Source organism: Phyllostomus hastatus, unplaced genomic scaffold (assembly GCF_019186645.2).
Source record: "Phyllostomus hastatus isolate PE091 unplaced genomic scaffold, TTU_PhHast_1.1 phas_contig_150, whole genome shotgun sequence".
NCBI lineage: Eukaryota > Metazoa > Chordata > Mammalia > Chiroptera > Phyllostomidae > Phyllostomus > Phyllostomus hastatus.
This window is the reverse complement of record NW_025333611.1, coordinates 39,617,009-39,639,079: the sequence shown is the minus strand read 5'-3', so window position 1 is coordinate 39,639,079 and position 22,071 is coordinate 39,617,009. Positions and strand designations below refer to the sequence as shown.

At 54.2% G+C, this 22,071-nt stretch overlaps 1 protein-coding gene across 2 annotated transcripts in view; it reads right to left on the bottom strand.

The window, feature by feature from the left end:
* The window catches only part of RASGEF1C (RasGEF domain family member 1C), a 70,567-nt gene that overhangs the window by 22,697 nt on the left and 25,799 nt on the right, over positions 1 to 22,071 (bottom strand). For both annotated transcript variants that reach the window (XM_045830238.1, XM_045830239.1), the window contains exons 2-4: positions 3,879 to 4,061; positions 3,593 to 3,715; positions 2,543 to 2,680 (exon numbers count right to left, since the gene is read on the bottom strand). In XM_045830238.1, the coding sequence (XP_045686194.1) occupies positions 2,543 to 2,680; positions 3,593 to 3,715; positions 3,879 to 4,055 (438 nt within the window). In that variant the 5' untranslated portion in view covers positions 4,056 to 4,061. The remainder of the gene's footprint in view (positions 1 to 2,542; positions 2,681 to 3,592; positions 3,716 to 3,878; positions 4,062 to 22,071) is intronic.

Below are 22,071 nucleotides of genomic sequence, written 5' to 3'. Positions count from 1 at the left end.
GCTGGGCCCTAGCAGGTCTCCCTCTTGGAGCAGGGGTTTTCTGAGGTTACACAACCTGGGGATCATAAAGATGCTCGGGGGCCCCTGGCCTGGGCCTGGGTGGTGGTGGGGGTGCTGGGTAACCCTGGTTCCAGCTCACATCACTGATAAAGGGAAGAGTCAAATTATATCCCAAATGAGCCTTGACCAGCATGGTTCATTGGGTTGGACATTGTCCCACAAAGCAAAAGGTCGAGGGTCTGATTCCGAGTCAGGGCACCTGCCTGAGTTGCAAGTGTGGTCCGTGGATGGGGCGTGGAGGAGAGGCAACTAATCAATGTTTCTCTCTCACATCGATGTTTCTGTCCCTCACTTCCCCCCCTTTCCTTCTCTTTACAGATAAAATCTTTTTTTTAAGAGAAATTTGTTTCTTTTGTTTTACTCTTTTTTCTAAAAGATTTTATTTATTTATTTTTAGAGAGGGAAGGGAGGGAGAAAGAGAGAGAGAGAGAGAAACATCAATGTGTGGTTGCTGGGGGCTGTGGCCTGCAACCCAGGCACATACCCTGACTGGGAATCGAACCTGCGATGTTTTGTTTCGCAGCCCACGCTCAATCCACTGAGCTATGCCAGCCAGGGCCAAATAAAATCTTTTTTTAAAATGTCCCGAATGAGTCATTTCTGCTCCAAAATCCCACACCTGGGGGACGGCTGCTCTCAGCATAGGTCTCCAAACACAGGTCTCAGGTGCATCTGGTTCTTTCCACTGGGTGGTTGGAAAGATTCCTCAGCACAGCCAACAGCTTCCCAGGGGGCCAGTGAGGGAACATGGCTTCCCAAGGAGACTGGCAGAGGACCTGTCCTGGCCACTGCGGCCAGAGTCGCAGGCCCTGCCTCTGAATGGCTTTGCCCACGGAAGAGGCAGCCCAGCCAAGGGCCAGCAGTCCTGTCTTGTCAATGGCTCAAACCTCACCACTGCTGAAGACCTCCAGGGGGGAGGGTGAAGGCGCAGGAGACGGAGCTCTCGTCCCCTTCTGTAGCCTTTACTCCATCTACCCATGCACCCACCCTTCCCGCACCCACTCCTTTCCCCAGTCTGCTATTGTCCACCACCCCTTGATGCAGTTGCCACCATAGACCCACCACCTCCCTCACCCATCCCTCCTCCCTCCTTCCTGGCATCGGCCCACTCACCTTTCCGCCCACCAGTCCCTCCATCCACCCATCCACATGCCCTCCCTCCCTCTGGTCACCCATCAGTCCTCCCACGTCCACCCACCCCCCATCTCCACCTGCTTACCCAGCTATACCTCTCCATGTAGACATCCAACAGCTCCCTTCCCCTCCACCCATCCGTCAAAGCAGCCACCTATTTTTCCAGCCAGCCACCCAGTGCCTCTCCTTCCTGCTCCCCCCAGCCACCTCAACTCATCCAATCATCGAGCGTCCCCTGGCCCTGTTCCCGGCTGCTCCTAATGCAGCACCGTGACTCCCAGATGGACCAGGGGTGCAGAGGAGGAGGACATGACCCTCACTTATCACCAGGCACCCAAAACAGTGAAGTCACTTGTCTGCTGTGAAGTGATTCCAGGGCACAGCCTCCCTCTCTGAGCCTGAGGTAAGCCTGGGCTTTGTGGCTGCCAGTGGCCTGACCAGCCCTAGCAGTTTTCCTTTGTGTCCCAGGGGCAGAGCCAGGGGCAGACCCACTCCGGGGCCCTTCCCTCGCTGCCACCTTGCCACAGGGTCTCCTCCCAGCGCACTGATGTGTTCGAGCCCTGAACCTCTCCCTCCAGATGGAGTAACATCCACGCTGCAATTCTTCAGAGGCCCATAAGTGCCCCGTCTAGATGTGCCTGGATGCTCCACCCCCTTCTTTGCAGTCTCATCATACTCCTGGGGGATTTCTGTCCTCTTGTTGCCCATATTAAAAGTGAGGCTTGGAGACCTTTAATTGCCTTCCCCAGAGTAAGGCGGCTGGGAGGCCACGGTGTGGGGTGCAGGCAGTTCCCAGGCTGCCTCCCAAGACATCAGAGTGCAAGAGTGGAGTCTCCTCTGGGTGTGGTCTGAGCTGCAGGGACCTTCTCTCCTGCCTGCCCTGGAGGACAACTTACTGCAGGGGCGCAGGGGACCCCAGAGAACCGCCCCGGCATGCTGTCCGTGGCTACTATTCCCACCAGTATTGTCAGCTCTGTTCACCCCGAGGAGCCCTCTCCCTGCCCTGGCTGCAGGTCTTGCAGGAGCATGGGCTGCTAGTCTGTCCTGCGAGGTGCACCAGCAGGAGGGAGGCCTCTGTGCCCCAGGCCCACAAGGTCTCTGCCAGGTGGGCCTCCCCTCACCTGGCATCCACTGGCAGTGAGGACAGCAGGGCAGGCCTGCGGACAAGAGGCAGACCAGGAGTGGAGGCCTGCTTTCTCTGCCAGCCTTGCAATGCCTGATGGGGCTGGCAGGGCTGAGGTTCCGGTGAGTGAGCAGCTGGGAGACCAGGACCCTGAGGAGGGCCTGGAAGCGGGTTCAGGGCGCGGACTGAGGCGCGGGTGGGGTGATGCACCCTCGGCTCACCCACCTCATCACAGGGGGCGATGAGGCCCACCACGTCCTTCAAGGGCCCGATGGCTGACTCCTCCTGGAAGTCCCGTGGGAAGGTCTCCGTCCACTCTGCCAACAACTGGAGCAGTTTGGGGCCAAACTTCCGGACCCGGGCCTGCAAGGCAAGGCCGAGGGCTCCCACATGCGCTGAGGGCTGCTGGGGCCATGGCAGCCACCGCCCCAGCCACTCCCTGCCTGTCTGCGCTGCCCAGGCAGTGGCTGCCTGGGGTGGGTGATGATGCCAGGTGACCCTAGATGGGGGCTGACCACAGGGGGGACATGGACATTTGGGGGTGGAGCCATCTCCTGTTTTTGCCAGGAATCCCACCCACTTTTGTGGTGACACATCTCAGAGGCCTTCGGAGTCTCCCCATCCCCCACTCCCAGTTGGTGAGGTTCTGGGCAGCAGACCCCACCCCAGGGCTGCGGGAGTGGACCCAGATCAGTGCTGGCCAATCAGAGCATGGCACGTGCCCATCACACACAGTGATTGGCTGACAGTGATTGGTCTGGCGGCTTAGGCGAAGCCACTGAGACCGCGGTCTACACCGGATTGAGAAGCATAGGCGTTGAGCCCAGAGCTGCGGGGTTGCCTTTCCTCATGCAAGTGGAGCTGCCCGTGCAAAATGAGTCTGGCTTGGCTGGGGGGAGGGGGGGGGGAGGGGCGGGCTGCTGGCTTGACTGGGGGGGAGAGGGGACTGCTGGCTTGGCTGGGGGGGGCGGTGTCTGGCAGGGAAGGCTGGGCTGCAGCGGAGGGAAGGCTGGAGCAGAGTGTGCCGTGGGCAGGAAGCCCAGCCTGTGCTCTGGGCCATCCTAGGTGGCAGGGGTCCCAGGATGAGGCTCTGGGAGCCGGTCTGGGCTTGGTGTGAGCTCCAGGGCCCCCAGACAAGTCAGAAACCTACACTGGGTTCCTCTGCAGGACAGTGGGGACAGTCACTGCCTCTCCAAGGGCTGGCGGCACGAGGGCACATCAGGGCAGTGCCGGCACACCGCACATGCAGAGGTCCCTGCTCCGCCCCGCCCTCACCTTGTCCAGCACCGGCTTGTCCAGTTGCTGTTGCTCGATGCACAGGCGGCAGACCCGGGCCAGGAGCTCCTGGGGCTCGATGAACAGGCGGGAGCTCAGCAGAAAGGTGAAGATGTAGGCTTTCTGGGGGTCACGGGAGAAAGGCCACTTGCATGCGCCGGCGTGTGGAGGGCATGTACTTCCCAGACCCGCCCCCAAGGCCAGCCCCAGCTCTGCTGCCTCCCCCACGCCTGGTGGAGGAGAGCCCCTACTATTGCTCCTTCCCTGCATTGAGCGGGCCACCTACCTCGGGGTAGTAGTCGGCCGTGGGCACCAGGTGCTGGATCAGGGTGTCCAGGGAGGCGGAGGATGGAGCCCCATCCAGGAGGGGCTGCTCCGCCTGCTTGCTGTCCGTGGGCTCGGTGGGGGGTGGGCCGGGGCTGCCGGGGGTGACCATGTCGGAGGCACTCAGCGTCCAGGGCATGCCTGCCTGCGAGGGTGAGGAGCAGGTGGACACACCTAAGCTGGGGCCTGCCCGTCCCCTGGGCTCCTGGCTGGGTGGGCCCTGTCCCCCACAGGCACTTCTGTGCCCACGTGGGCCCAGTGATCACTTCCTGGGAGCATTGACAGGGACCCCCAGCCCACAGTACATCACCCCCCAGGAACCAGCTCTCCCACTCTCAGCCAAGCCATGAGGGGCCTACTCTCTCAAGAGTCCACTCCCGCCCCCGAGCCGGGGTCTGTGTCAGGCCCCATCCGGCCACAGATGGGATGAGGGATGGGCCTGATCCACACACTAGGGCCTTAGGTGTAACCCCAGAACTTCTGCGGCACTTGGAGACCCTTTCACCCAGGGTCCCTGAGCTGGTGCAATGTCCCTGCTGGGACCATCCTGTCCCCATAAGGGGCCAGGAAAGCGAGCTCGTTTCTGAGGTCAGCGGGTGGGCCCTGGGTCCTGCTGTGCCTGAGCTGCTCTGTGGGCCCCCCACCCCCCGCTGTGTGGGCCCCTTGAAGCTGGGTCTCCAGTGCAGCCTGGCACTCCAGGCTCTTCCCAATTAGGCCCCAGTGACCACCCAGCTGTTCCCTCCTGCAGGAGGCCCTGCTACCACCTTCTCTCCTTTATTCACTGGACACAGCTGAAACATCTCCTCCTCACCGGACTTTCCCTGCTTGCCTGCAGCAGCGCCTGCCCCCTTCCACCTAGAGTGGGCCTGACCTCTGGTGGGACCAGCAGCTCCTCCTCCCTGTCACCATGTTGAGTGCTGGGGATACCGCTGGTGGCGTCTGCTGTGGAAAAGGCTCCCTGTGGTCGTCACATGGCAACTTCTCACCAAACCTGCGCCAGGTGGGGGCCAGGGCAAGTCCTGGGCCTGGCCCTACCCTAACCCTGGGTCTAGCCTGCAGCAGGCACCCTCCCCGAGTGTGCAGTGGCCTGGGCTTCCTCCCCAGGCTCCGCCACCAATCCTTGGGGTCCTCCCGAATGGGGCCTGCCCCAGCCTGCACAGCCACAGGCCCTGGCCCAGCCTGGGGCTGCTTAACTGTCGCCTACTCTGGGCATTTAAGTCTCTCTCACATTCTTTTCTCTCTCCACACCTGAGGACTTTTTTTTTTCATAGCTTTTAGAGAGAGAGGCAGTGAGAAAGAAACATTGATGCGAGAGAGCACCATCCATTGGTTGCTTCCTGCGTGCGCCCAGACTGGGGATCGAACCTGCAACCTTTTGGTATATGGGACGATAGATACTCCAACCAACTGAGCCACACAGGCCAGAGCAAATCGCCCCCACATTCTTAACCGTGGAATCCTGCAGGCTCACCACAGGGGCCTTCCAGAGATCTGTGTCCCCGTCGCCCAGCTCGCCTTGCCCAGCTGTCCCCCTGGCAGACCCCATCCCAGGTCCGTTTCTGTCTTTCCCTGCCCCCTTGGTGGCCTGACCTTGAGACAGAGGGACACGGAGAGTCGGAGCTGACGTTGGGGATCAGAGGGAGCCCACAGAAGGCTGGGAGGGCATGGGGACCAGTGTGGACAGCAGCCCAGACCGTGCTGGCCCTGGGACAGCCACCATTTTATTTGCACTTCCCTGGCAAAGCACTAAGTATTCCATCTCAGCCGCTGAAACTGTAAAACTTCGTAAAACTGCCTCCTGTCCATCTCGGTGGGTGGGCACCCAGGGGTGATGGTCAGCTCTGGGGAGGGCACAGCTGTGTCCTGTGCCCAGGGCCCGTGTCCGAGCCTAGTTCCACAAGACAGAACACACTCAAGGCCAGCAAACTCTCCCTTGTCAGGTGGATGCCTGGAAGCTTCTCCCTGTGGCACCGGGCCAGTGTTCTCCAGGGCAAGTCAGTAGCAGGGGTGGAGATGATTCTGGAAACCTCTCTGCAGAGCAAGGTGGAATACAGAGGTGTGGGAGGGGACTTTCTCTGATGGCCAGATGCTACCCCTTTAGGGGCGAGCTGGGGAGTTCCTCGAGTATCTCTGGGTCCTGCCTGGAAGTGGGGTTGGGTGTGAGGTGCTGGGCACATGGGGGTGGGGGGCACAGACCCAGCTGTGCCCTGGAGCAATGAGCTCACGACAGAGGCTGGGGTGGGGGGACCAGGCCCTCCTGATGCTCAGGAATGCCCAGAGAGTGGACGGGCTGCAGTGGGTCCCTCCAGCGTCCAGCCAGCCACTGTGTCCCCAGCCAGGCCCAGACTTGCGTCTGCACAGACAAGCGGGTGTCCTGGCTGCAGCCTCTGGCTTCCTACGCTGTTGCTGAGGGATATTAGCTCCCGTGTGTGTGCAGGTGTGGAGTGACTGCTGGCACCGTTCAGGCCCTGGGGACCCGACAGGACCCTTGGAGCTGGCAGTGGAGGCAGGCAACCAGCTGAGGCATGCGGAGAGGCTGACCCCAGAGGCCTGTGCACTGCAGGTGGGTGCAGGGGAGGGGCAAGGGGGACAGCTCCCTGTGTTGGATGTGGTCTCAAGAGAGGGTGGGTAAGACCAGAGCCTGGTGGTGCCCCACCACGACTCTCCCCTCTCCCTTAGTGTGCTGGATGGCCTGGTGGGGATGGGACGGGTCTGGGGCCCACCCCACCTCTGCGTGAGGGCTGGCAGGGGCTTGAGCCGGCCTCTTCCTTCTGAGCAGGGGCTCCAGCCTGCCTGGGACACAGAGAGGGGCTGGAGTGGGGGTGTCTGTGCTGAGGACTGAGGGCAGGAGGCCCTGGTGTGATTACGGCTGCAGGTGGAGATGGAGGCCCCACCCACTCGCCACGACCCTTCCAGAAGCCTTTAGGAGTTCTGGTCTTTCCGGAGCTGCTTTAGACAAGGACAAGCACATGCTGTCCGTATCGTCCCTCTTTTCTGTTTCTATTGCGTGAGCAAGCAGCACATGTGCATCTTCGCGTGCCTTCCACTCACATTGCGTTTTGGAGCTGCTTCTGCGTCGGGACAGAGTGCCCTCGTTCCACGTCAGTTCACTGCCTGGCAGCATCCCGTGTCCGGGTGCCCAGGGGCAATTTTTAAAAGCCACCAGTAAAGCATTCCGAGTGTCCGTCGGTGGATCCAGGAAATGTGAGCTACAGCATAACAGAATAATTCTGTCTTAAAAAGGCAGGACATTCTGCCCCCTGCTGCACCATGGGTGGACCTGGAGGACATTCTGCGCAGCAACATAAGCCGGTCACAGCAGGACAGACGCTGTGTGACCCTGTGAACAGGCGGCACCAGGAGCAGGCAGGGTTGCAGACACAGATAGTGCATGAGGGACCTGGGGCTAGGGAGGAGGACGCCAGCTAGCGTTTCATGGGGACGGAATGTCATTTGGGGAAGATGAGAGGGTCCCGGGGCCAGACGGAGCAGTGGCCGCACACCACGGAGAATGCCCTTCATGTCGCTGACCTGCACGCTTCAGAATGGTGAAGGTGGTAGGATTCATGTTAGGCGTATTTTACCACAATTTTTTAAAAAAGGCCAGTGATGATGGAAAAAGTGTTTATTGTCACAACTGAAAATCCTTGAGGTCGCCGCTCCCTGGCCTGTGCTGCTGTGATCCAGGCCGCACATGGTACCTGGGAGGGGCTGAGCGCCTGGGCCGTGCAGGAGGGACCTGAGCTCAGGGCCACCTCTGCTCTGCCTGCCCCCTGGTAACCACTGCCTCAAGGTCATGCCCTCTGCCCTGCCAGGGCCCGGGGCTCCGTGTGTGGACATGCCTGGCGTGACTTCAGTGGGTGTCCACTTTACACCCATTACATGAACAAGCCTCAATAAAATGTGAGTGCTGCTCGGCCCTTAAACACTGGTGTGGGGGGGGGGTGTCCTCTCAGCCACCTTGAATGGTACAGGTCTGGCTCAGCGTGCCAGGAGGTGCCTTGCGTTGGATCAGATCCTTGGAAATTTATCCCAAGAAAATAATCGAAGAGGAAAAGCTATGCAGAGGAGTTTGCTCGGGTGCTAACTGGAAGCAGTGAACACGAACTCGGGGCACCCTGGGTGATGACCGAGGAGGGTGCAGGAGGACAATGTCACACCCACTGGCAGAGCCCCTGGTGCTGTGGAAATGACGGCCTTGAGGACTCTGGTCACACAGACAGGGCCATGGCACGAGGAAGGGAGGTGGCACGGAGGAACTGTGTCCACAATGCGAGGCGGATGCTTCCGTTGTTAAAGCGGCACTGGAGGCGCATCCTCAGCACGCAAGCCACCCGGTGCCTGGGTGTTTTGGTGCCGTTGCTCTGGTGGAGGCAAAGATCCATCCTGGCAGGTTTGTCCTCTGGGGAATTCACTTGTTTCCTCTAGGTTATCCAGTTTGTTCTCATATAATTGTTCATAGTACTTTCTCATAATCCTTTTTATTTTTATAGAATTGGAAGTAATGTCCCGCTTTCATTTTTGAGTTTAGTAATTGAATCTCTCCTTGTTTTAATTGTCAATCTAGCCAAAGGTGTGTCAACTTTGTTAATCTTTTTGAAAAACCAGTTTCAGTCTTCACTGATTTTCTCTGTTCTCTACTTATCTCTATTTTTATTAGTTCCTTCCTTCTGCTAGATTTGGGTTTAATTTTTTTTTGTAGTTCCTTAAAAGTTAGGTTGTTCAGCTCTGGATGGGTGGCCCAGTTGGTTGGAGCCTTGTCCTGTAAACCAAAAGGTTGCGGGTTTGATCCCTGGTGGGAGCATGTATGGGAGGCAGCTGACCGATGTTTCTCTCTCATATTGTTTTTTTTTTCTTTCCCTTCCTCTCTCTCTCAAAATGTCAATAATAAAAAATAGCCCCAGGTGAGGATAAAAAAGTTACATTGTTCATCTGAGATCTTTTTACAGCTGTGAAATACCCTCTTGGCACTGCGTTCACGGCATCCCAGAGTTTTCGAATGCATGTCTTCATTTTCATCTGTCACTAAGGATTTCTCATTTCCCTTGGGATTTCTCCTGTGATGCCCTGTCTGTCTAAGAGAGCATTATTTAGTTCCTACACATTTGTAAATTTTCCAGTTCCTAACTTCATTTGCTATTGTTGGAGAAGTCACTTTGCCTGACATCTGTGTTTGTAAGTCTTCGGAGACTGGTTCGAGGCCCAGCACAACCCTGCTGACCCTAGAGAGTGTGCTCCGTGCTGCTACTGTCGTAAACTGCCCATGTGTGTCTCAGGCCTAGCTGGCGTAGCATGTGGCTCAAAGCTTCTGCTTCCTGTGTATCTTCTGCCTGGTGGTTCCGTTGCCATTGACAGCGGGGCACTGAAACCTCCACTATTATTGTAGAATTGTCCATTTATCCCTTCACAGCTCATAGTTTTGTTTAATGTATTTTGGATGGTCTGTTTTTAGTTATGTTAATGTTTATAGTTGTATCTTCTTGCTGCAGTGAGCCTTGGTATATAATGCCCCGCTTTGTCACTTGTTAAACTTTTTGATTCAGAGTCTGTTTTCTGCTATTAGTTTAGCCACCACACTGTTCATATGGGATGTTATACTTCCTTTCACTTTTAACCTGTTTGTCTTTGGATCTAAAATGAGTTTCCTGTAGCATATAGTTGGATAATTTTTTTATATACTAAAAAATGTTTTTATTAATATTAGAGAGAGAGAGAGGAAGGGAAGGAGAGAGAAATATTGATGTGAGAGAGAAACATCAGTTGTCTCCTTCATGCATCCCAACCAGGAATTGAACCCACAACCCAGATATGTGCCCTGACTGGGAATGAAATTGCAACTTTTTTGGTGTATGCGACAAAGCTACAACCAACGGAGCCACCCAGCCAGGGAAGGGTAATTAAAAAAAAATCCATTCTGCCAATCTATGTCTTTTTGACTAGAGAGTTTAATTCATTCATATTTAAAATAATAACTGTTAAGGGGATTTTCTGCCATTTTGCTATTTTATTTCTATATGCTTTATAGATTTTTGTCCCTCATTCCCTGTGTTACTGCCTTCTTTTGTTGTTTAATTTTTTGTTGAGAAAATAATTTTTAAATTCTTTTCTTGTTTACCTTTGTGTATGTTCTGTAGCTGTTTTCTTCATTGTTGTCATGGGGATCACATTTCCCACCCAGAGATTACAGCACTCCAGTATGAATGTATACTAGTTTGAGTTCAATAACATACAAAACCCTGCCCCTGTCCAGTTGCAGTTTCTGACATCACAGAATCATATCTTCATGCATTTGGTATTCAAAAACATAAACTAATAAGTGTTTGCCTAAAAAACACATTAGTCTCAAATTATATAGAAAACAAAAAGCGGAGTTACAAATCAAAGCTACTATAATACTTACTTTTATAATTGCCCACCCACCTATCTACCAGAGACCTTCATAGCTTCACACGGCTTTGAGTTACTGATTAGCGTTCTTTCATTTCGACCTGAAGGATTCCCTTTAGTATTTCTGTGTGACATACTAGTGGTGATGGACTCTGCTTCTGTATATCTGGGAATGTCTTCATTTCTCTCTCCTTTTTCCAAAGACATTTTTGCTGTACATAGGATTCTTGGTTGGCAACGTATTTATTTTCAGCACCTAGAATATATCAATCAGCCTTCTGACCTCCAAGCTTTCTTCTGATGAGAAATCTGCCAACAATCTTATTGAGGGTCCCTTGTATGTGATGAGTTGCTGCTTTCAAGATTCTCTGCCTTTGTCTTTCAACAGCTTGATTATAATGTGTCTCATCATGGATCTCTGAGTTTATCTTGGAGTTTGTTGAGATTCTTGGGTGTTTATATTCATGTATGCCATCAAATTTGGGAAGTTTTTGGCCATTACTTCTTCAGATAATCTCTCTGCCCATTTCTCTCTCTTTCTTCTCACTCTGGAACTCTCACAATGTCCTTCACATTCCATCACTTCAATTGCTCTCTCTTCAAGTTCACTGATTCTTTCTTCCATCTTCTCAAATCTCCTTGAATACATCCAGTGAATTTTTCATAATAACATTTCTTTCTGATTCTTTTTTAGGCTTTCCATCTCTTTATCACTGTTTCTGTTTTCATTCATGTGTAGTTTTCTGAACTGGCCAGCTGCCATGGTCTGATAGGTCCTTCATCCAGTTTTCCTCGGGGCGGTTCCTGTTTCTGTCTTCTCTTTTCAATGTACCACATTTTCCTGTTTCTTGGTGTGCCTGTGCTTTTCTTGTTGTTGAAAACTTGATGCTTGAATCTCATAATGTGGTAACTCTGGAAATCAGATTTCCTCAGGATATACTTTTTAAAGTTGTTGTGTGATATCTTAGTGCTGGCATCAGCCTGAGGTGTCAGTGTAAGATCTTTGGGGTTCTTTCTTAGCTTGCACCTTTCCATGAACAATGGACAGTGACTTTTAAACCCCTCTCCCATATGTGTTTGCTTTTGAATGTTCTAATCCTGGATCTTAAAAAGAGAAAATGGGGGAAAAGGAGGAGGACAAAACCAAGGCTCTGGCCCTTTAAGCCCCCTGAAGCCTCTTCAGCCAGTGCAGATCATAATTACAGTGTCCTGCCTCCACACCAGCAACCCCACAATCAGAACAGCAAAAAAGCATCGGAGCCCAGGTCCCCAGTATTTGGAGAACAGGGTCATTATGGCCTACTGTGGCACCTGCCAGCTGTGTGCATGGCTGCTTGCCATGAGGCTGAGTGGGGAGGATGGGTAGTTACTACCATACTAGTCTTAGTATGGTAGTCAACTGAGATTTTGGTCCAGGTTCTTCCCTGGAAGCGGCACGCCTGTGGCAAGAGTCCAGAGTGCAAACACAGTTATGGCAGACTGACTCTGCCAGTTCGATTGTCGCCTGGCCAGAGACGGAGTCCTGGTGCTCCTACTCCGCTCTCTTACCCTGACATTCTCTACTATATCCATAACTGGACACTGCTAATGGGTTTGTATGTGGATTTTCACATCTCATTAGTGTTAACAGTCCTGGGTTTTCTGGAGGCCAGTTTTGTCTACAACTAATTGTAATTTCATCTCTTCCTTCCTGGTGGTTAAACCTCATTCCCTTTTCTTGTCATAATGCATGGGACAGAACTTCCCAGCAGAAATGATACTGGTGAGAATCAGCATCTCATATTGTTCCATCTCTCCATCAGGACCAGGGCTTACTGGGGACGGGCTGAGAACTCTCCTAGGATGCTGTTAGTTTACTGCAGCTTTTGGGAGGACTGGCACCACCGAGCTCACAAATCTGTGTGTGTCCTGAAAGCCCCAGGCCTCCTCCTTCCTCCTTCCCCCTTCCCTGGCCTTGACAGGCCTCCTCAGACCCCACGTTTCGGCCCCTGGTCAGTTTTACTGGCATCTGTGCAGGGCCTGCAGAAGTTCTGAGAAGAGGCCTGAATGCCAAGCTTTTCTCACCTTCTCCCCAGGGAGGCCGTCTGGAGCCTCAGCAGGCAGGCCCAGGGCTTGATTGGGAGAGCCAAGTGGGCATGTTTGCTTGGACCTGCTTCTCTGGGTCCTTGAGGAATGGGGAGCTGAAATTGCAATTGTTTCCAAGGGTTCTGGATGAAGCCCCTGCTCTATTCGACCCAGATAGGTCCTCAGTCCCAGAGTTTACAGTTCGGAGAAGAAACAGACTCTGCATTATGCTTCCTGTGCCTTTTGTTTTTGTTGTCTTTTGTGGGAACAATATGGATATGGTCTCCCACCTCACAGGTGAATGAACCTGGACTGTAAAGCATACTGTAGGGGGACAGGGTGACCAGCTGAGGACTAGCACCCTGACCCCTGCGCTCCTGACTCCAGGCAGCTCCTGGCCTGGGGACAGGAAATTAAGAAAGGCTGAGTGGAAGACAGACATGGCCCAGAGGCTCAGCAGAGGAGCCTAGCTCAGGGTGTGGGAGCTTGGGGAGGGAAACTCAAATACTGGGAGCCCCAGTGTGTCCTGGCCTTTGGGAAGCAGGAAGCCCCCTGAGTGGTCCGTGATGGATTCAGTTGGAGGAGAGACCAATAGCCAAGCCCTTCCTGCTTTTGCAGGAACCTCAGGGAGGAGAGGGTCCACCTGTGTGGGGCCTGCCCCATGCCGGCTCAGGCCTGGCTACTGTGAACAGTGGCAGCTTCTTGTCCACATCCCGGTACACCCTGTAGTCCTCTTCCTCTACTTCCCTGGCAAAGCCTGGAGCTGAGACACTCATTTCATTCCAGTTCGGGTCCCATGAAGGGCTCCTCCCTGTTCCCTGGTGTCTGAAGGGGTGCTGTGGGGGTAATGGGGCCTCCTCCAGGCCTGAGCCCAGGGTTCTGCCTGCCCAGGTTGGGCATGCAGGTGGCCTTGCCTTCGGGATGCTACCCAACAGACTCAGCTGTGAGGTGAGGATGGGCCCAAGTTATTTTTGTGTTCCATCTGGCCCTCAGCTCTGGCTGCCAGAGCCTGCTGCTTCCAGGGCTCGGGGACCGCAGGTCCCTGCAGAGCTCTTGTAGGTAATTTGTTGAGTGCAGGTTGGTGGCACCGAGACCCACCACAGGTGGTTGACTAAATATAGAGTTTTTCAAAGAGTGAAAACTTGGCTTCCCTCCTGCTCCACAGGGAATCAGCTGCCTCAGTGTCCACACCCACAACTGTTTCCTGAGGACACACGTGGAAGGACAGGCACTAGTCCGAAGAACACCAGGCCCTAAAGGGAATCAAAAGATAGTGCCCAGCTGCTCCCCAGACCAGACCACAGGATTTCATTTCAGCCTCCCAAATGCTATGATCCCTTGCTTCCCCAAACCACTTCTGCCCACTGGCTGGAGACCAATAGGGTGGGTGGGGGGAAAGTGGGTCTCGGCCAATGAGAACACAGCATCCCCTCTTCTCATCTGGAGTAGGGGACCCAGACCATCCAATCAGAGTGAATCCTGGGCCTTGTTTGGAGAACATCATGGAGAGAGGTTTCCTTGGTATCTTTTCCTTTCTTTACTTTTCAAAAAATTAAAAAGAGTCTGTAATAGATCTATAAGTTAAATAATAGTGATTTTATTATTAAATCAACATGAACATCTGAGAACTGCTACCCAGGTCATTACAAACAGCATTACTAGTACCTTAAAATGCTTTATGTACCTTATTCCCCTTAAGCTGACTCCTGAGTCCCTTCCTCTCTGGATGATGACCGTCCTAACTTTGGTGTTAATCGTTTTCTTGCTTTTCTTTTTAGTTCTACCTGTGTGCCTGTCCCCAAACGAGAATCTGCCAGTCTTGAAGGGAGAGGGCAGCCCTGCACCCACCAGATGGAGGCTCCAGGAGGGGCGAGTGGAGCAGTCTCGGTGGTGAGGTCTCACTTCCACTTCTCTGGGAGGTGACGAGGCCCCTTCTGGGGAAGTTGTGAGCAAGGTCACCAGAGAGTCTTGGGGAACAGGGTTCGCCCCCTTTGGGCACCGGGGGCACCTGGCAGGACTGCAGGGTGGACCAGGTGCTGGACGTGCAGCAGCGGGCCGGTCAGAGGGCAGGGGGGCTGCACTGTGCTCCGTGTTCCTGGGCCCGAGGGCCCACCCCCTCAGCCCTCAGGGAAACTGAGGAATGCTGTGAGTGTCCTCAGCAGGATCTGGGCCAGGTTCTCCTGGGCATCTGTCCTTGGGCTAAGAAGATGGCCCGATGGAAGTGGGGGTCTTGGTGACAGTCTGTCTCTGAGGTGACAGGGCAGGGCTGTCATCCTGGGACCCCCTCTCACCATCTGCCAAGGGATCTGTTGTCATCTCCTTCCTTGCTTTAATTTTTCATTTTGTTGGAGCACATCCTCTAGTAGCTTCATGATAAGGGGTGCTTAGGAAATACATTTTTTGAGGCCTTATATGCCTGGATGTATTTTCATTTTACCATCATACTTGCTAGTATGATTGACAGTTCAGCAAGGTACAGAATTCTAAATTAGAAGTCATTTTTCTTCAGAATTTCAAAGGCTTGCTTTCTGGCTTCTTTCTGAACTGTGTGAAACTGTTTTTCTCCTGGTGGGGTGATCAACCATTCTGACTTGCCCAGGACTCTCCTGGGTTCAGACTCACGTCCCACGTCCTGAGGAACCCCTCAGTCTCAGGCGGACTAAGGCAGCTGGTTATCCCCACCCCGCATGACCTGACATTTCCCAGTGCTGTGCTTGGAGGCGGGCCTCTTCCTTCCCTTGCTGGAGCGTTCTCCAGCCTCCGAGGCTGGAAGCTGCCCCTCGGTGCTGGCTGACGGCGGCACGTCCTTTCCTTCACAACTCCTTTCCTTCCTTCTCTGGTTGGACTCTCGCCTTCCCGTCGAACCTCACGGACTTGGGTTCTGTTTTTCATCCTTTGTCTCCTTTAAAATCCTTCTGCTGTGCTTTCTGGAGTTTTTCAGTGTTATCTTTCAGAGTTCTGCCGTTTGTTTTTGCTGTCATGTTTTTAATTTCCATGAGTTATTTTCCCATTGAACGTTCCTTTTTCAGTGGGTGACATTTGGTTCCTTTTTCTCAGATTCAGCATCTTCGCTTACCTCGCTGTGTATCTTGGTAACAACCTTCATTAGATGTTTTCTTCCTCCTGCATTGCCTTTCTTTCCTCCAGTTGGCTCCTCCCACTCGTCTTAGTCGCCATCTGCCATGGTGGAAGCTTCCTCAGATGTCTGGAAACCATTGGCTGCCAGACGGGCACTAAGAAGCTGACCAGACACTCTGAGGGAGAGGACAGGGCTTGACGGCAAGCTCACTGTGGGGAGACCTGGTGAGCTGCTTGTTGGGAATGGGAAGAGGAGCTGTGGGTGTAACTTCTGACTGGAGCTACTCCCCTGAGGGAATCCAGTCTGGGGTGCTCTGTCACCGTGTCCTCACCCACCTGCTTTCCAGCTTCCCACGGCCCCCTGCTGTTGTTGCTACTCCCACTCTTCCTGACCTCCTGGTTCTGCCTGCCCAGTCTTCTATTTCCAGACTGGGGGGTGAGCAGATGAATGAGTGGTGGCTATCCAGCCCCCTCCTGCCTCCTAGAGATGGGCAGGCCTGAGAGGGTGCAGAAGCACAGGCCTTGGGCACAGGTTCGAGACCTAGATCCAGCTGCACCTGAAGTTAACCCTGCTGGTAGGCTTCTTATTTACGTGAAACAGTGATTTCCTTTTTGGTCAATTGGAGCTGGGGCTCCGTCACTGTAATTGGAAAGAATCTTGAAAGCAAAAAATCACCCAGGTCACTGCTGCCTGCAGGACTCAGGGCTGGCCAACTATGGCCTCACATGTCTCCTGGAGGGCACACAGGGACGCACCCGTGGGATGGTCTCTTCTGGCAACTTAGAGGTGTTTCCTGTAGACCCCCAGGTCTTGGCAGCTCAGCCCAGCACCCCTCCCAGGCCGCTCCTGCGAGACGCCCTGGGCTCTGCCTGAGACAGGTCAGGGAGGGCGCCCACTTCCTTCCACGTACAAGTGGCCCTGGGAGCCTCTGGCCTGGATCCCCCACCCTGGGCCCCTGCCCATATTGCTCTGTGAGCCAAGATACCCTTCTCCAGTCTGTGTCAAGGGTGGGCTCTGTCCTAGGTGGGCATCTCCTGTGTTGGTGTCACACACTGGCCATCACTTTGCTGCCTGGAATCACTCCACCTGGCTCCCTGCAGCAGAGCCCCCTGGGAAAGACCCCTGAGATGTCCTCACCCAGACCCCTCTCCTGATGCGACTCCAGCATCACCCCCTTCATTTCGTCGGCTTTGCCTTGGTGGGGAAACTGGCTGCTCTTCCAGAAAAGCCATTCACAGTGCGCCTGTAGCCCTCGACACAGGGTAAGGGAAGCTTTTACGGTGTTTTTAAAGCTGACCTCTAGCTGGAAGACTCAGGCCCATTCCTGATCCACACACAGCGGGAAGCCTGCCTGTGAATGCCTGGGGGGTCTCGTGCACAGTACACACGCTCCCTCCCGACGTCTCACCCAGGCCCGTGGTGTGCTGACACTTACATATTTATAGCATGGCTATTTACAGCATCACACATCGTGGTGACATCACAGAATGTGCCCACAGCAGCCCTACCCTGGAAGGTGGGCTACTGGGGGGAGAGTGCGTCCCTTGAGAGAGTCACCAGTTTCCCGCCACTGCGCCCTGGTCCCCACACGCACAGCCCCGGGGCTCAGAGCCCCAGTGGGGAGATAAGAGCAAACAGGCCTCTGGGCTCTACGGGCCTGGGAGACCTCCACAGCTCCGACTGGGAAGATGCCTCAGGTTTGGGGGAGGGGAAGGGGCTGCAGAGAGGGGGATAAGGGTAGGAAGAGCATCTTTTGGGGAGGCAAAGACAGCCAGGTAGGTGAGGGGGGTCTCTGAAGGCAGAAGAGCCTGAGCCAGTTTGCAAGGGAGGTACCCAGGGAGGTGCGGAGTAGTAGCCTGGGTGGGGGTCTGCCGCCAGCCATCCTGGACCACCTTGCAGAGCTCCTGGTGTCATGAGGAGCAAGATCAGCCAGGTGGGAACTGTCCCCGAGACCCTCAGGGCCAGGAACTGGTTCATCTGTGTGGGTCAAACGCACTGTGGGCCTCACCGTGGGAGCCTGGGGTGCCTGATCCTAGACCCTCACACTTGGTGCCCTGGCCTCGGGGGGGAGGCAGATGCACATACTGACCGGGACCTGGAATTGGGGAGGGTGGGGACTGCCTGGGCCCCAAAGACCAGCTGGAGGGCAGGAGAGGACAACCGGGCACAGTCCCACCTCCTCCGCACCGCTCTGCTCCTGGGACACAGCCTCGCGCCGCCTCGGTGGGGCTGCCTGCCAGGACCACCCTTCCCCGCTGCACCTGGCGGGCTCCCTCACTCAGGGCTTGCTGGAACGCCCAGAGAGGACTTCTGTGATATTGGGATTCATAGTGAATATATTCATCCCCTCTCCTGGCACAGAGCTCCTAAAACCTTTGACATTTCCCAAGCGGTAAGAATAATAAAGCTGGCTTGATATTTGTAACAAACCGCTTTCAACCACACCTGATTTATGGTAAGGGGATGACTTTTGGACACACCTGAGGATGGGGGCTGGTGGCCCGGGAACGCAACTAAGTGACTGAAGGGTAGAAACTTTCAGTCCCAGCCCCCTGACCTCGAGTGGTTTCATGAACCATGCCCCTGTTATGAAGCCTTTGCAATGCCCAAAAGGACAGGCCCGGAGAGCCTCTGGGCTGGTGGCCAGGTGGAGGTGCTGGCAGAGGGGTGCCCCAGGAGAGGGCACAGAGGCGGCCACACCCCCACCCTGTGCCTCGGCCAACGTCCCTCTCCAGTGGGCCGTTCATCTGTGTGTTTCATGATAAACTGGTAACATAAGCGTCTCCCCGAGTTCTGTGAGCTCTAGCGAATGAGTTGAACCTGAGGGGGAAACGGGAACCTCTGATTTAAAGCCAGGTGGCCAGAAGCACGGTGGCCACCTGGGCGTCCGGTGGGAGTCCCAAGGTAGAAAGGGTCACCTTGTGGGACCGGGCCCGCAGCTTCACGGTGAGAAAACACACCTTGGGTTAGCACAATGCTTTATAAATGTTGAGGTGTTTTGTGACCCCAGATATGGCCTGCCTTGGAGGCTATTCTATGTGCATTGGAAAAGGACGCTGCCTCTGCTGTCCGGTGGAGTGGAGCCGTGTGCAGGTCAGTTAGACCCGGCGCTGGCGGCGGCATCCAGGCCTCCCACGTCCTTGCCAACCCATCTGCCAGCTCTGATGGCTCGTGAGGGGCGTGTTTAAGTCTCTGCCTGTGTTTGTGGATCTGTCTGGCCTTTCGGTTCTGCCAGTTCTGCGTCATGTGTTTTGAAGTTCTCTGTCAGGTGCATGCACACTGAGGACCTTTACATCCTCATCACAAATGACCCCTTTGTCGTGACGTGATGTCTGTCTGTAGCCTGGTAATTTCCGAAGTTTACTGTGATTAGTGTAGGCACTCCAGGTTTCTTTTGATTAGTATTTATTTTCATGTTATATACTTTTTCTGTTCTATTTTTGAACCTATCTATGTCATTGTACTTAAAATGAGTTTGTTTTAGGCAGCATAAATAAATAAAGAAATAAAGAAAGATGGATCATTTAAAAAACACGTTCTGACAATTTTTGTCTTTGGTGTAGTTTAGACTATCTACAATTAATGAATTAATTGATGTGTTTGGATGAGAGTTAATATTTTATTGTTTTTTCAAAATAGACTATCTTTTAGAGGAGTTTTAGGTTCACAGCAACCATTTTATTTTTTATTTTCATTGTCTGTTTTAAATTCTTCTGTTCCCCCTTTCCTGCTTTCTTTGAAATCACTTGAACATTTCTTAGCATTCTTTTTAAATATATCTATTTGATTTTTGACTATATCTCTTTGTTTGTAATCTCTTTGCAGGCATTACAAACTACACAATTCACATACATAGTCCATTTCGAAAGCCTCGCCACCCATGTGTCACGTCTGCACACACTGAAAAGACCGTCCAAGGACGTTGCCATCTTTGGTTTCCACCATCGAATGAATTTTTAAATGTCATGAGGGAAGAGTCTGTTGTATTTATACAGACGTGCGTCATTTCTGTGTCTCTTCCGCCCCACGACGGAGCCCGTCCAGGCGGTGTCCAGGTGTGCAGCTCAAAGATTTCCGTGGGCTCTTCTTTATGCCTCTCACCTCTCTGCTGAGACTTTCTACCTGTCCGTCCGCTCTAGGACCATTTGCCTCCACGGGCTGCTGTGTTGTCATAACAGCTGCGCTGCAGTCCGTGCCGGGCACTTCCAACACCTGCTCCGTTTTGGCACCGACATCTGTTCACTCCTGTTCCCCACGAGAGCTGAGACCTTCCTAGTTCTTTCCATGTCAAGTAATTCTGGGTGGTGCTCTGGGCATTTTGAAAACTATCTTTTGAAACTGGCTTTTGTTTAAATCCTATGGAAAGTATTTCTGTTTTTGCTTTTGCAGGCAACTGGCCCCACTCGGCTTGGGCCAGCTGTTCTGATGAGGTGTCTCTGGGTAGCGGTTGTGAGGCCAGCTCTGCTTCACAGCCACTGAGCTGCTGCGCAGATGTGTGCCACCTCCTGGGGAACCTGGGGCCAGGCTGCTCGGGGCTTTGCTTACCAAAGCCTGTGGGTGCTGGTCAGGGTCAGACCCAGCCTCCTGCAGTCTGAGGATGAGCCGGCAGCCATGAATAACCTTCCTGGGTTGCTTTCTTGGCCTTCTCTGTTTCTACAATTTCTATGGTATTTTTTTCAGTTTCCTGGGGCTCCTGTTTTCAGTCTTCCAGCCAGAAAACGAGGGCTTTCCTTACGCCGCTCTGCTGTGCACTTCCCACAGCTATGTCTGTATCCAGGGCGCAGTGGTGGCAGGACAGAGAGAAGGAAGGACAGCAGGCTGCCAGTCCTCTAACGGGCGAGCAGGTGCAGCTCCCTGCTCAGAGGGGGCAGTTCCCTGCCTCAGGGCCCAGGAAGTGCCCCCTGGGAACTGCTTGTGGGCTGGGGTGTGAAAGAGCAGAAAGAAGATATTTTAAAATGGACGGGTTTTCTTCTGAGCAACGAGACCCCACTGGGGCTCCTTGAGCCAGAACCAGGGGGTTCCTCCTGGAATTTTCCCTGTGTGTGCTGATGGCCGGCCCAGGTTTCAGGCTGCTCTGGGCTCAGGCTGAGAAACCACAGCAGGAGAAAAATTCGAAGCCACGGCTTCATCGCGCACTCCATCGCGCACTCCATCGGGTTGCAAGCTGCCTTCAGTGGGAAAGGCAGAGTGGGGCCCGTTTGTATCATCCTAGAAGCAGACTGCAGGTGCTTCTCCCTGATTTTGCAATGTTATTCTTGTTAAAAACCAACAGTGTTTGCTTTCATTACATACATTTTTATGGTCACTTTGTATTTGTGGGAGGTGATGCTGCTGATCTAGGTGGGAATATAAAATTTCCTTAAAAATATATTTATTTTAGTAAATAATTTGGTTTCTTAAAAAACTGTACACAAGACCACGCCAGGCCCAGACACACCCCGTCCACACCCCCCTGCCCCAGGGGCCAGGCTCCCACCATTCCCTCCCTGTCGGACATCCTTCTCTCCCTGCCCGTGAAGGTCCAGCTGCAGTGTCCCCTCCTGGGAGAAGCCTTCAAAAATGCGGGTGGCCACCAGAGGAAATATGTGACAAGGGTCCTCTGGGTAGTCAGGGTTAGAGACAGAGGCCAGGCAAGGGTAGGGTGGGTGATGGCAGATGTGAGCGGCAAGGCTGTGATGTGTGTTCACCCTGAGCCTCAGTTTCCCCCTGCACACAGCAGGGCTAATAGCCCCTGGGACCATGGAGAGGCTGTGAGGGAACACACCCAGCACAGCACTGGCACTCGGCTGTATCATCAGCTCTGCCCCATGCCTGGCCCTTCCGAAAGCTGGGTTGGATTCTCCCCCAGGGCATTTGTGCTTGCTCCTGCCTAAGGCTCTGTGCCTGCTGGTCCCCCACAGGGAGCACATGGTCCCTTCCTCCAGGGCTTCTCAGGGCTGCCTCCCTCCTGCTTTCCCTCAGAGGCCTTCCCTGACTGCTGCTGCACGGACACTCACTGTCCAGACCTTGTCACGTGTCCCTGCGGTGTCTGAGCCTGTCGCCGTTGTGTGCCTGGTTTACATGCCAGCCTCCCGTCCTCACCATGGGCTGTGAGCCCACCCAGGGCTCCCTCTGTCAGTCCTGCTCATGGCTGAACACCCCCCCACCCCCCACCCCGTGCCTCGGCCAGGGCTCATTCCTCACTTGCAGAATCAATGCATGGATGGCTGGATGGATGACTGGCAGTCACTGGGGGTGACCAGGTCAACAGCAGATGGAGGAGGCTGGAGGAAGTGCTGCGTGCGGGCTGGCTAGTGCCACAGCTGACACGGTGACCAGGCTGCCCTCCCGGCGGCCAGCCAGCCGGCAGCTGCTGGGAAGGAGCGTGGCCTGTTTTTTGAGGGGGAACAAGTCAGTTATTTATCACAGAGAATGAATATCTGACTGTGTGAAGAACGCATTTGCCACTGAGTCATGTGAAGGGAGGACCGGGGATGAAAGCGCTGTTTGTCAGTGAGAGTCTCACCTCCCTTGACCCCCAGCTGAGAGGCGCAGCTCTGTCCCAGTGGCCTCAGCCCCTCTGGGGCCTCCCTGCCTTCCTGTGGCTGCCCCTGGCCTCCTCTCCCGTCACACAGCCCCTCACTGA